The sequence below is a fragment of the Silene latifolia genome, chromosome X, assembly GCF_048544455.1.
Source record: "Silene latifolia isolate original U9 population chromosome X, ASM4854445v1, whole genome shotgun sequence".
Classification (NCBI taxonomy): Eukaryota; Viridiplantae; Streptophyta; class Magnoliopsida; order Caryophyllales; family Caryophyllaceae; genus Silene; species Silene latifolia.
In genome coordinates this window covers 148,174,516-148,189,750 of record NC_133537.1, presented here as the reverse complement: position 1 = coordinate 148,189,750, position 15,235 = coordinate 148,174,516, and the positions used below count along the sequence as shown (strand labels likewise).

The following is a 15,235-nucleotide window of genomic DNA, read 5'->3' as shown; positions in this document are numbered from 1 at the left end:
ACGACCACACATTCTCTATAGAGTAAGATTGAAAACTATTATGATATCCTCAACTATTTTAACTGATGTCCATCATTTATTTAGTAGCATATGGAAAGAATATTTTAACTAATGGTCATCCTATACAATTGCTTGTAGTGAATGTGTTGCTGTCTACGGCGAAGAAGCAAAACTCCTCAGAGAAGATATACTATCAATACAACAGAACGTGAATGTCACAAGCAAAATGATTGAATGTTGGGCACACCTACTTGAATGACATGGAGTACAAGGACCACAAAGACAACAACTTTATCAAGCTTCTGGACTTCGTCACATGGTATGCAATATTATTTACAAGTACTGTAGATATTTGATTGTAAAATATTGTAAATTTAATATTATTACAATGAATATGTGCTGTTATTGATAAACAACTATTTTGCAAACAGGATGCTGTTCACGTATTATATCAACAAGGAGGTGATGAAAGTCAGGATGAAACTCATAAAATGAGGATTTTTGAAGCTTGGGATACTTTTATTACCGCAAACAACGGTACATGCAACTTGACAAAATTTGAGATTGTTTTCGTACAATGCTATTGAAGACCATTACTTTTGTGTTTGTATAAACTTTAACAAAGAAAAGGTTGAAGTCCTAGACAATACATCCTATGATAAATGGGAAGATACAAGTGTTTACAAACCGGCAGATATTGTGGTAAGTTGAATGCTTTAGTTGATAATGGAAATCTGAGAAATTGATGGCTAATATATGTGGGTTTAATCCGATGGTTGGCTTCAAATGTGTCAGGCTTCATGCATGAGTGACTATCTGGAAGCAAAGAAAAGGCCGAAAGCTGAAGAAATAATAGAATTTAACATTGTTAACGTAAGCTTCAAATGGCAAAACCGAACTAAAGAACAAAGAATCCGACACTTTTCTAATGCTGCACATGATAAGGTATGAGGGAGAAGTATTTGAAGCAGATCTTCATGGAAAGGTTGGCCGCAGATACTATTGGGCAGAAATGGCAGCAGCATTAGTCTTGGCTGACATAAATAGAATTAGGGAACAAGTCATTCAAAAAGTAGCAGAGTTCACAACAATAAAGGAAGAAGTCTGGCCTCAACTGAAACTGAAAAGAGATTCATCAATGAACAAAAAACCTGTTAAAGGAGGCAAGGGTGAAGATGTGCAAAAGCCGGTGAATATTGAAATGCATGTTCTTCGTAATTCTCCTAAAAGGTAAATAAATAAAATAATAAAATGGCTAATCGGATATAATAATGTCATTACTTTGTAAAGATATTCGTTTTTTGTTTTATTTGACTATGGAGATATATTAATCGGTGAACATATTTGGGATTGCAGTGATATTGTCAATGGGCAAAACACAAGTGGTGGTCAGAGGATCAAAACAGTTGCACAATATGCAAGAGCAAGAGGTCGAGGTAGAGGTCGAGGACGAGGCATCAATGTAGGAAAATAGAAAGTGTGTAATCTGGCTTAGGAATGAATGCATTGTCAGATTGATTTGTAATAGGTAGACAAAAATGGGTTTGGAGTTTGATTTGTAATAGGTAGACAAAAATGGTACAATCTAGATCGTTTGATAAGGTTTTGTAATGAAGATATATCAAATTAGTGTTAATGTGCTATTTTAAAAGGGTCCATGCAGCTATTTGTTGATCAATTAGTTTATCTTACAGGTGTGATATTGGAATGAATGCATTGTGAGATTGTATTATGTAATTCGTGGTATTTAAACTTCAAATCGTACATTAGGTGAAATTGATACTTTTACAGCATTCAAAATGACATATTATTTGGAAAAGGCAAAAACATGTGATATAGTAACTCTTATTAAACAAACATTGGTCACACTTGACTGAGAAATCTCTTTATTAGAAACCGTGATATTGTGTAGAAGAACAGTTGATATTGTATTGAATAAGTTGAAATTTTGTATCACATTACACGTCTAATTATGTGGTATTGTATTGAATACATTGTGATATTGTAAACAATACTGTAACCTATCACCGTTGCCTCGGAATATTTTTGCATGAGAAATCTCTTTATTAGAAACCGTGATATTGTATAGAAGGACAGCTAATATTGTATTGAATAAATTAAAATATTGTATCACATGACACGTCTAATTATGTGGTATTGTATTGAATACGTTGTGATATTGTAAAGAATACTGTAATTAATGGGTCAGATGTGGTATTTATTCAAGACAAGTATGATATTGTATTCGCTATGTTGTGATATTGTATGCCCTAAAAATGAGGATAATAATTATTCACTTGTGATATTTATTTAAGACATGTATAATATTGTATTCGATATCATGTGATATTGTAGAAACTGCGAGGATAATAATTATCCCCAAAAAAGTAAAATTTTGAAATGAATATTACGCGGTATTGTATTGAACAGACTGTGATACTGTAAAGAATACTGAAATTATTGTCATACGTGTTGTGTTTATTTGATACAAGTGTGATATTGTATTCGGTATATTGTGATATCACATTATACTTCAAATGCAATATCATAGTTCTAACTATGAAATATCACAATATGTACATTTAAAAAACCATCGTCATCAATATTCCACCACATTCATTTTAATTTGCAAGTTCAGAACATGGACATTGAAATATCAGACTTCTGATAATACATTTTGGAATCTTTATTTAAGAAATACCACACGACTGACAATGCAATATCACGACATGTACGGTAAAATATCAGACACTGATAATACTGTTTTAAAGTACTATGGAAGAAATATCACCCGCCTAACTATGAAATATCGACGCCTAACAATGAAATATCACACTTATATCACTACGTAAATCCTAACGTATGGAGTGTAATTGCTATAATAGTAATGAAACTATGACATGTATATCCTATATATATTGAGCTTCATCAACAAAGAATCCTCCAACTATATATATTGAGCTTCATCAACAAAGAATCCTCCAACCAAGAGCCGACGACACAAATAATGATTTGGATGACCTTGATGAACATGAATCATCTTCATCAACAAAGAATCCTCCTAACGTAGTCAATCATCATCTGAACTCCCCTGAAAAATGCAAAACAACACAACAAGTAGTTGTCAGCAAATGAACAAGCACAGTTGATACACTTTTTGAAATTAAGATCATAAACAGCACAGCGAGTAGTCGTCATCGCTCAATATCAAAAGTATATACAATTCCAAAAATAAAACTCATAAACAGAAATCATATGGCATCTTACGTATAGAAAGAATGTAATAGAATATATTTATTTAGGTAGCATACCTGATTCTCGATGTCAGGTACAAAAGGATGAGGGCGATTCGCTTATCATGGTTAGCCAATTGTTTGCAATTTTTGCAAAGCCTTTTTGGCTTCTCTGCTTTGGCAATGCATTGTTGCTTTGTCGATATCATTCTCTTCCCACTACCCTTGTTCTTTGCCTGACGAGGCGGTAGAATCCTCACTTCAGTTGAGGAACTACATCCAAGAAGCATTTCCAACTCCTGCTCTTTTGTCATTGACTGTGCTTGTGGATTGAGTTTGACCCGAAATTGCTTCAATGTGTCGGCAAGATCAGTGATCTGATTGTTAGGCATAGTTCTCAGCAAACTGATAGTTGAGTAGAACTCTGACCATAATTTGCACATCTCCAGCTTCCTTACATCAGTGGCATCAAAGTCGTCAAGTAACTCACCATGTGAACCATATAGAGGGATCTTTTGTGCATTCTTTGTCCAAATAAGATAAGTATGTACTTATCAGGCAAAGTCCTAACTTGTTTCCCAGAGAAAACCCAAATAATGTGTCTGCAAATAATACCCTTCCTATTAAACAACTTACAAGAACATTCTGCATGAGTGCTTGTAGAATTGAACACTACTTGATAACTCTTCTGCATTCTAGCGTCAGTAACAACAATGACCTCTGTACCATCGACAGGTGGTGTGAAGCCACCAACACTAAGAGAACACATGGAGGCAGTAGCCTCTTGTTGAAAATCTTTGAAAATAGCATGGGTATAAACCTTGGACGCATGAGCTTCCAAGTGTAGAGACGTAGCTAATTGGGGTAAAGTATAATCACTGTCTCGATCATGTTGCTTTTGAGTATGGCGTTGTTGATCCATGGCGCTTTGAAAACGCATCCAAAACTCAACAAGTGTACCATGTATATTTTCAAAACGCTTGAAAAAGCTATTCTGGCTCTCCGATCGTTGAGTTGTTCGGAGAAGACACCCCATAGGAATATCACGATAATAAGCCGGGATCCATCGCCTTCTTTTTTTATACATGTATGACAACCATGAATTTGCTTGCAAGTTATGTTCAGCAATTAAGTCAAACCACTTCCGTTCAAATTCTGCAGGTTCCAAGTCAGAGTCCCATACAACAGAATTTAAACGACTCACAAAATCAGTCTCCTTGGATATTGTAATTCCAATCTTGTCAGGGACCTTTTGCATAATATGCCACATGCAATATCTATGCTTAGCCTTCTTGAAAACTTTGGGTACAACCTTCTTTATTCCTGGACATTGGTCACTGATTATACATTGCGGCTCTCGCTGACCCATAGCGTCTAAGAACTTCTCGAAAACCCACTTAAATGAATCGTCATCCTCATGAAACAACAATGCAGCAGCAAAAGTCACAGATCTTTTGTGGTGGTCTACCCAGTAAAAGGAATGAAAATCATAGAATATTTATTTGTACCGTAAGTTGGATCAAAACTGACCAAATCACCAAAGGAAGAGTAATTTCGACGTGCCTGCAAGGCCACACCAAAACACACGAACCAAACATTTGAAAGAATCTACTTCATAAGCAAAGTAGAACCCTGGATTGGTTTGACGGAGGTTCTCGAAATTATCGATAAACAATTGAGCATCTTTATCTCCTATGAAACATTTGATATCCCTTCCAAAGTTCTTAAAATCAATCAATTGAGCACCAACATTCTCATAACCATCTGCATGTTCCTTAGAATATCTATATGCCGATGTAGGACCTAAATTAACTTTTGAATGATCAATAATTGCCTTCTTATGAAAAAGATGAAGGTGTCTCTTTTTTCTTTGAAATTCTTGATTTGTGAGCGAACAAAGACGATGATTATGCCATTCACGAAACTGAGTTACAACATAAACATCCTTGATAAGGCGAAATTCAATCATAGCATCACAACCAATCCTAGTTAGTTTATTGTTCTTAATATCAAACAGCTTTATAAGTGGCTGCTCCACTACACTATCATGAACAATAGCTTTCCTTTTCTTACCATCTCTAAACCCTTCACGATTACAGACAACAAGTTTATAAAAGATGGCACCATCCGCATTTTTTTTTGAGAGGACTTCCTAGGGTCAAAACCACATGCTTCTGTATAGACATTATAAAAACTGATAGCGTCTTCCAATTTTGCAAAAATCTGACCAAGTTGAGGTTTAAACTGAATTGCAACATTTCTTGACCACAATTCAGTACCACCAGGTGTGGATTCCAAAAACAGTTGATGTTCATGATAAGAAACAGAAGGTTGTTCAATGCGGGGAGTAGAAGTAATTTCAGCAAAATGATTATCATTAGACGTAGGTGGGGGAGGACTTTCAATGCGTGGAATAGAAGTAATTTGGGACACACTAGTATCGTGAGAGATGAATCCAGAAGAAGGTACACAACTATCAAAGATCTCAAAAGAATGCAATATAAGAAGCAATTCAAAACATAACAGCAAACAGTAGGGGGGACAAAGTTTGGTATTGTAATAGTTGTGATATTGTATTGTATATGGGGTGATATTATATTGAATCACTGTTATTATTGTAATATTGTGAAAGCAGATTCAAGATCTGCAAACGAATATAGTAGGAGAATGCATTACAACAGCCGAAAACAGATGTAAAGTAAACAGTAAGTTACAATGACGGCAAAATCAAGAGAAAATTGAAAATATAGGTATCAAAAACAGTATGAAACTTGAAATTTCATTCAGTACACCAATAAAACCGGAAGAAAAGTAAAAATATAGACAAATTCAGTAGAACGAAGTAACAACACTAGCAAATGCAAACATATGTAGGAAAAAACAACAAGTAAATTAAAATAAAGCTGCATATGAGGAAGTTAGACATAAAATCGAACACAAAAGCGGAAAAAAGATGAAAAATTCAAATATGTGTAAAAAAATCAACAATTACATAAAAATAAAGCTGAAAATTATAAATCTAAACATGAATTCATAATAAACGTAGCGAATATGTGGAAAAAAACAAAAAATAACAACAAAATAAAGCTGGAAATTAACAAATCAACGAAAAATAACAACAAAAAGAAAGAAGATATACCTGACATAGCGACTAAGATTGAAGACAAGTGTAATCCTTAATAAGAAATAGAAATTAACGAAGCGTGCAAGAAATAAGCAGGAGAAAGAAGGAATCCATGGATGTCGAGGAAGATGAATTTAGAGAGAGAAAGAAATTGATGATTAAATTAGGCGACTGAAAAAACTGGGTAAAATTAGGGAAGCAGGGGGTATATATACAAAGAAACGAAATTACCAAACTACCCTTAATTCTATGTGTGAAATATAAGACGTAGGATCTATTACTTTAGATGGCTAGGATTGATCCTCAATCCCTAAATATATGAGTAATACTCATATGATCCCAATTCTATATATATATATATATATATAGGAATGAGATCATGTGAGTATACACTATCTTTTTGAGGATTGAGGATTTCATTACAATATCACAGGTTGTTCAATACAATATCACAGGTTATTCGAAACAATATCACACGAAAAAAACAAATGAGCAAAAAAAAAAAAAAAAAAAAAAATTTTTTTTTCAAAAAAAAAATTTTTTGGACAAGTCTAATTTTTTTCGTGATATTGTATTGAAGAACCAGTGATATTGTATTCACTAATCCTCAATCCTCAAATATTTAGGAGTTCTCACCGGATCCCGACTCTATATATATATATATATATATATATATATATATATACATATATATATATATACATATATATATATATACATATATATATATATACATATATATATATATATACATATATATATATATACATATATATATATATACATATATATATATATACATATATATATATATACATATATATATATATACATATATATATATATACATATATATATATACACCACTACGTTAGAAGAGAAGTCGACTAATGTCATGAGGATCTGCATGGTACTAATGAATGTCGAAAAAGGAATTGACCATTACGTAGAAAAAGAGACAAAGAAGGACATCTTATTTAGGAAAATCGTATACATGCATGAATCTCTTATAACTACCATTATATAGATGTAGTGTTTGTTATGCTCGTATTTTTCTATAAAATACATAATTGGCCAATTAAAGCATTTGAGATACGATTATTGGATTGAGATGACATTATTATATAACCTGTGTACACAGAAGGGGCGTTGGCCCCAGGGGTGGTGGCTCCAGGAGCGTTGGTTCCACATATAAACTGAGGGGCGTTGGCTCTATATATTAACTGAGGGGCATTGGCCCATGGGAAATTATTCTTATCCTGTGTACATGGAGGTGAGTCTTAGACCCGGTGGGAGTTTCTACTCCGTAATGTTCTCTTTTCAGTAATGGTATACCGATATTAATATAATGTGATTTATATTATTATTAAAATGATAAAGGTTTGGAAAAGCTATCAACCTTCTAATAATACAAGTTGGACTTGGAGGAAAATCTGTCAAGTGAAGGATCGATTCTCAGCTGCTTATACTGATGATAAATGGCTAAATGATGACAAGGAGTACAGTCCTGCTGCTGGGTATGAGTGGTTGGCTGGTACTGATGTTGAGGTAGGTTGGCACAAACTGGTATGGAATAATTTTCTTTTACACAAACACTCTTTTCATTTGTGGGTTATGCTATGGGGAAGGTTTCTGACTAGGAGTAGACTACAAAGAATGGGAGTGTGTACTGATACTACCTGCTGTTTATATGGAACTGAAAATGGGGATTTGGATCACTTGTATTGGACTTGTACATACAGTAGAGGGACCTTGGGTCTGCTCAGTGAGTGGCTGGGTGTCACCTTTCCTACCCAATTCACTCGGCAAAGCTGTATGCAGATGCGTAGGAGAACAAAGTTGCAGTGGAAGGGAAGTCATGGCCTGTTTGGCAGGACTAATATACTTGATATGGTAAGAGAGGAACTATGCACGAATAGATCAGAGGCTGCATACTCCAGGATATGTGATGTCCCTGCTGAAAATGTCTATCAAAGTCAGAGTGCGTGGACAGTTGAAACTACCTCTGGCAAGGAGAGATTCTAATTGGCTTAGTATTAGGCAACTTCTTAGCTGAGCTAGTTATATTATCTGAAATGTACTTGAACTAAATGTGATGGTTGTATTGGTTTGAATGATATAAAAGCTTACATTTTCACCAAAAAAATGATAAAGGTATAATGTCTTTGAGTACCAGACATGTACTTAGTAAAATATTGGGTTGTGATAAGTATCGTATCGGGTGATACGGTGATGAAAATTGTTATCTAATAAAGGAAATGACATAAGGCTGGTGGAGGTAACCAGAGTCGTACTCGGCCTGTGTTTGGCTGATCCCGTTATTTTATATTTTTTCAGGTTTCTGTGCTGGAAATTAATAAGGAGTGAGTATTGACGCAGAGGAAAGCTTGTTAGATATGTAATGAATAAAAAGAATGCTTCTTTTCACTACCTGTAGAAAGAAAATGACTTGTTTCATTTTATAAGTAGCCTTGTATTTTCTGTAGTGAAAATACGGCAGTAACGTCTCTGTAAAATACATTATATTTTCCATCATTTTGTAAGTTTCCTGATGAACGTATCGTTGTACGCTCTCAAACAATATTTATAGTCTCAACGAACTACCCTTAGCAGAGCGATAAGTAAAGGTCGGATCCCAAGGGATGGGTATTGGATTAAGCTATCAAATACAAGTAGTTATGCATTTAAGTCACAATTTAGTTTGGGTTGAGATTGTTATGTAACACCCCACGGTAATTGAAGAGGTCCAGTGATAGGCTTAAATGACTAGTACTTAAAGGGATTGGAAGTATTGCTTATATCAACAAAGTGCACTTTCTTTTATGGTCATCCATGCGAAAGAACTCCAAAGTTAAGCGTGCTTGACTGGGAGTAGTCTTAGGATGGGTGACCTCCTGGGAAGGTTTCCGGATGCGCATGAGTGAGGACAAAATGCGCTATAAAGGACCCGTGTTGATCTCAGGGGCCATGTACACAAACTGATGAGCTATCATAAGTAATCGCTCCCGACCCGGTTTGGGCCGGGGTGTTACAAGTGGTATCGAGCAACCTCGCGACCGTGTGGTGATCCGAGGCGCTTGTTATACGCTCATGGAGGCAAAGTGGTTATACGCTCCATTGTGATCACACACCTAGCGGGGGAGGATTCTGGGTTAGCGGTTATGCTCCCAGGCGCAACGAGGATGTTGCGTTCTTCAAGTGGGGGTGACTGTAACACCCCACGGTAATTGAAGAGGTCCAGTTATAGGCTTAAATGACTAGTGCTTTAAGGGATTGGAAGTACTACTCATATCAACAAAGTGCACTTTCTTTTATGGTCATCCATGCGAAAGACCTCCAAAGTTAAGCATGCTTGACTGGGAGTAGTCTTAGGATGGGTGACCTCCTGGGAAGGTTTCCGGGATGCGCATGAGTGAGGACAAAATACGCTATAAAGGACCCGTGTTGATCTGTGGGCCATGTACACAGCCTGGTGAGCTATCATAAGTAACCGCTCCCGACCCGGTTTGGGCCGGGGTGTTACAGTTATCTAAACTATTTAACAAAGGAAATGTAAACAAGTGCAAAGCAAGATAAGTAAATGAGGGTGTAAACAATTGATTAAAAGTACTTGGGTATCATGGGTTCATAGGGGAATCATGATGAGATCACATAAACAAGTTTCATAGATGCAAGCAATTTATTGTTGTAGTGGAATCGAGTTAGTTTATATCTTACAGTTCCTATGAAGTTTTGGGTCTCGGAGCCGAGTCGGTCAAGACTTTACGACACCTACAAGTCGACTTAATTCTCCATATTCAACTATATGCATGACAAGCCTTGTGTTAGTTTATGTCTTACAAGTCTTGTTGAAAGGATAAGAGAATCATGCTATGTTGTCATTCAAGCATTTCATCAAGCATAACATGTGCATAAGTTGAAACTACAACAAGCAAGCATTCATATGAACTTATTAAGTAAAGATCTACTCCATGATTAACTCCCCTAATCCCCCATTAGCCCTAGTTAAGGAACTACTCACTCATTACCATGGAAATCATGTTAATAATGGTGTCAATCATCTTAACAAGCATAAACATGGTGGAAGAGTAAAGCAATAAACAAAGATTAAGCAAAGAGTAAATAAATTGTACCAAACTTATGATGAACAAATGGAAAGGAAAGAATAATAAAAGAATGATGAAGAGTTTTCAATTCTCCAATAAATCCCAATAATCTTCAATTACCCAACTAGATCTAAGATGTAATACTCCGTAATTTGATGGAATTTATATTTACGTTTCAAGCATTTTTAATAATTAATTATGACGTTTATAATGAATAATTGTGAAAAAGACGGAATGATATAATAAAATAATAAATAATAGAATAATGAGTCGGGATGGCAAGTGGGTAATAATAATATACGATCATTCATATAATGATAATAAACGATAATTATGTTATAATAATAATAGTAATAATAATAATAATATTCATAATAATAATAGTATACATATGGTAATTAGTAATTTCCTAATAGTTTCCTAAAGACGACCTTTTTTACTAGTATAAAAGTAAGGCATGACCTACATACTAAGATTTATTCACATATTTTACACATAAAGGGAGATCTATAGAAGAAAGAGGAAGAGAATATAGCTTTATTATCGTCTCAAGGTAACTTTATAAAACCGTCTCGCTATATAACATACCCAACTTATAATTATTATAACTCATAAATTAAAGCACCATGTGACCAACTACTGCCGTGACCTCGACCGTGGACCACCAGGGAGGGACCAGACCTATCGTTAACCACCGTTGACCGGCAGGAAGGGGGCTATTATTAGGGTTTTCGTTGGTGGTTGGGGGTTTTTGTTTGGTTGAATATATGAGTTTTTGACCCCTGTTTTGGGTGACCCAGACCTGACTAAGGTAGGGTTGACATCGGGGTGATGTGATCAATATTTGAGCATATTTAGTCCCCGAATTAGCCTCGTTCCTATGCTTTTTAGTGCATATTTGGGTCATTTACTATCTTTAGTCCTTTGTTTTGCATATTCTTTGAGGTTTTGTTTCCTTGGTAGGAGAGGAGTGCAAACCTTGCATTTTCATGGCAAAATAGAGCGAAATTGATCGAATCTAATGACCAAGCATCAAAGAGAAGACAAGACTAGAAGGCCTTTGTACATATTGTAGTAGATGGGCAATGATGAAGAAATCTTTGCATCTCCGACAAGATCCCGGAGGATTGTTGGAAGAAGAAAAGAAGAAAAGAAGAAAAAGGAAGGTTAGGCCAAGATCCGAGCGTCTTAACAGTCGGGACGCCCGTCCAAAACTGCCAGAATCCGAGCGCCCAAGCTTGAAGGCCGCTCGTCCAGCCACCTGAGAATCCGCTCGTCCCGACCCTTGGACGCTCGGATTCTGTTACAGGACAACACGTCCTCTTCTTCCCTCCATTGAAGATGCACATATTTTTGGAAGACTAGCAAAAAGGAGACCCGCATCTTTTCTTGAGAGGAGCGATTCCTCAAGGACTTAATCGTCATTTAAGCCCTTAGTAACCCTAATTTGTGCACCTAATCCCCACTATAAATACCCCATTAGGCTAATTAGGTTATCATGTTCTTCTTATCAATCTTTAGTGTAGTTTATATCATTCCAATCTTTTCTTAATCTTGTAATCAATTTCTAATCAAATATTAATACAAATTTCATTTCTTTAATTTCTCTTTTGTTCATCTTTTATTTTGGGTAATTGAAGATTATTTGGGTTTATTGGGAGATTGACAACCTTCCATCAATCATCAAGTACTTCTTTTATTCTTTGCATTATTATTTTGGAATCATCATTAGGTATAACTCTCTTAATCCCTTTTTAATTATTGTTAATCATCTTCATTTATTCATCATGTTTTGCTTTGTTAATATGATTGACAACCTTGTTAACATGTTAAACTTGATAATGAGTGAGTAGTTTCCTTAACTAGGGTTAATGGGTAATTAGGGGAAACCAACATGGGGGATGATTCATGCTTAATTTAATATGTTTTCATAATTTATTTGCTTGCTTGTTGTGATCTCAACTTATGCACATGTTATGTTTGATGAAATGCGAGCCTATGAATCCTTGCATTTTTTACCCATCACTTACCTTTTCAATGAGACTTGTAAGACATAAATCAACTAGAGTCTCATTAGACCATGCATATAGTTGAGTAGGGAGGATTAAGTCGATAGTGTTGTACAATCTAATCGATTCGGCTCCGGGACCCAAACCTTTCTAGGATTGTAAGATATAAACCAACTCAATCCTATCACAACAATAATTGCTTATAATCAATTGTTTACATCTCATTTTAGTCATCTTGCTTGTTTACTTTAATTGTTATTTAGTTTAGTGATCTTCTTATCTCAACCCAAATTGTGACACCCCTAGACACCGCTACTTGTAATCGAAAATCCTATATCAATACCAGTCCCTTGGGATCCGACCTTTACTTGCCTCTTTACTAATAGTAGAGTTGTTTGTTAAGTTATAAATATTGTTTTGGTCTAGGTGCTCCTAACGACAAGTAACCGAAATCTAAGCTCAAAGCGGACCGACCAAAAATGGCGCCGTTGCCGGGGACCGTGTTAACTTGATTTGATTTTCTTTGATTGTTATTAGTTGTGGCTTTCTTTGCCTTGGGGAAGTAAAGCTCCTTAAGGTTTGTTCTAATTGTGTTCGAGTTGTTTGATATTTTGCATGTCTAGAAGATCACAAGGTAACTTGTTACCCATTGATAACGAGATTGAAAGTACTTTGACAACCAATACAAGACTTGCTAGAAATACTTTGAGAGGTATGGTGAGGTTGTAGATATTCAACCAAATACTATTGAGTTCATCAACCCTTTTGCAAGAGAAGGTGAGGAGAACCCAACACAAAATCAATCACACAATCAACCCACAATGCCTAAGTTTTCATCACATTCCGTACCAACCGAGGAGAACCTACCCAATCTTACTTCCACACCACAACACTTAACCGGAAATTTCATTGCAAAATCCGCATTTATCCAATTTGTCGAAAGAAGCCAATTTGGGGGGATGCCTAGTGAAGACCCTCATTCCCATATGGAAACTTTTTGTGACTATTGTGATGCGATTTCACAAACCGGAGTGACTCAAGACCAAATTCGATGGGTCTTATTTCCTTTTTCTCTAATTGGCACCGCAAAACAATGGTTGAAAAGCCTTGATAAAGCTACTCTTGGAATTGACTCTTGGAAGAAGTTGGCTCTAACTTTCTACAAACAATTCTACCCTCCGGAAAAGACTAACATGCTAAGAGCTCAAATTACGGGTTTTAAGCAAAGGGATGAAGAATCTTTATATGAAGCTTGGGAGCGATTCAAAGGAATTTGTCGCTCATGTCCTCATCATGGACTTAGCGAGTGGTTCTTGGTACAACAATTTTGGAATGGTCTTTATGAAAACTCAAGAAACATTCTCAACATGGGATCAAATGGTATGTTCACCGAATTTGACAATAATCAAACTTAAAACAAGATTGAGGAAATAGCGGTCCATAATTCACAATATAGTAGACCTCGCAAGGCTACTATAGGAGGAAAGCGTGAAGTGGACTCTATTACTTAATTGGGTGCTCAACTTAGTGCTCATATTGATACCATCAACTTGAAGTTTGAGAAGGCTATGGCTAAACTTGAAGAAGCCTCAAAATCACCAAAGCATCATGTTAATGCCATGGTAGCATCTTCATCAATCCCAAGTGGGATATGTGAGAATTGTGGAACTTTGGGACATGACCAAAGTGAATGTAGGGGAACAAATGAACAAGTGAATGCTTTTCAAGCATACAAAAGTGGTACCCCTTATTCCAACTATTACAATGAAAATACCAAATTCCACCCAAATCTCTTATACAAAAGCCAAAAATGTCCAAAACTCTCAACCAACATACACCCCACCTCCCATGAGAAACCAAAATCAAAGACCCTTTTTCAACCAAAACCAAGGTTACCAAAATCAAACTCCATACAATCAACAAAATGACCAAGGTTTTGATGTTCAAAAAGCGGTCCTCCAAATGCAAAAGAATCAACAAGAATTTTTCACTCAAATGCAAAAAGATAGCCAAGCAAAAGACATCACCATCAACAACATCCTAGCCCACACAAAAATGTTGGAAACTCAATTGACCCAACTAGCATATTCAAACTCTCAAAGATATGAAACGGTTAGTGACATCCACTTGAGGAGTGGTACGAGATATGAAGGGCCAAAGAGGCAAGTTGAGAATGAAGTTGTGGAAGCTAGTGACAAAGAAGAAGTTGTGCAAAAATCTAAGGAAGGAGAACCAACAAATCAAGAAGTTTCAAAGAAAAGTGAAGAAAAGGCCAAGGAGAAGGAGCCCATTGTGATTAGACTTCCATTCCCGAGTCGTCAAGTTAAGCCTAAGTTTGATGACCAACTTGGAAAATTCATGGAAATTATGAAGAATTTAGAAGTCTCGATTCCTTTCACGGAATTAATCAATCACGTGCCGGCCTATGCAAAGTACATGAAGGACATCCTTACGAAAAAGAAGTCAATCCGGAAGTTTGAAACTATCGCCTTCACTAAGGTGAGTAGCGCAATCCTTCAAGGGAGTTCACCTCCGAAACTTAAAGATTCGGAAAGCTTCTCAATACCGTGTACCATTGGCGACACCACGATCAACAAGGCTTTGTGTGATCTAGGAGCAAGCGTGAGTGTTATGCCGTATTCGGTTAGCAAAAGGCTAGGGATGGGAGAGCTTAAATGTACCAACATCACACTCCAAATGGCCGATAGAACAACGAAGACACTGTTAGGGATATGGGAAGATGTTCCCGTGAGAATTGGCAAA

At 36.0% G+C, this 15,235-nt stretch overlaps 1 protein-coding gene, 1 long non-coding RNA gene and 1 other non-coding gene across 3 annotated transcripts; 1 reads left to right on the top strand and 2 right to left on the bottom strand.

The window, feature by feature from the left end:
* The first annotated feature begins 264 nt into the window (after window positions 1–264).
* On the top strand, window positions 265–1,678 carry LOC141623667 (uncharacterized). The gene is made up of 4 exons (XR_012533504.1): window positions 265–319; window positions 432–702; window positions 796–1,230; window positions 1,357–1,678. It is a non-coding gene; the product is annotated as an uncharacterized LOC141623667 (long non-coding RNA).
* A 1,367-nt stretch (window positions 1,679–3,045) lies between these two features.
* Window positions 3,046–6,379, bottom strand: LOC141618533 (protein FAR1-RELATED SEQUENCE 5-like). Its single transcript, XM_074435638.1, has 6 exons — window positions 6,373–6,379; window positions 5,402–5,839; window positions 4,797–5,318; window positions 3,910–4,697; window positions 3,312–3,757; window positions 3,046–3,091 (listed from the first exon to the last, which is right to left on the bottom strand). The coding sequence occupies exons 1-6, from the start codon at window positions 6,377–6,379 to the stop codon at window positions 3,046–3,048; spliced, it is 2,247 nt and encodes a 748-aa protein (XP_074291739.1).
* A 7,286-nt stretch (window positions 6,380–13,665) lies between these two features.
* Window positions 13,666–13,772, bottom strand: LOC141624896 (small nucleolar RNA R71). The gene has a single exon (XR_012534700.1). It is a non-coding gene; the product is annotated as a small nucleolar RNA R71 (small nucleolar RNA).
* Between the last annotated feature and the right edge of the window lie 1,463 nt (window positions 13,773–15,235).

What these genes read in the sequence shown, in the direction of transcription:
- LOC141618533 (XM_074435638.1), bottom strand. An exon ending in GAATGCAGAAGAGTTATCAA is followed by an intron (nt 3,758 to 3,909) that starts GTAGTGTTCAAT and finishes ATTTGGACAAAG; the next exon opens with AATGCACAAAAGATCCCTCT. An exon ending in TACCTGACATCGAGAATCAG is followed by an intron (nt 3,092 to 3,311) that starts GTATGCTACCTA and finishes TGCATTTTTCAG; the next exon opens with GGGAGTTCAGATGATGATTG.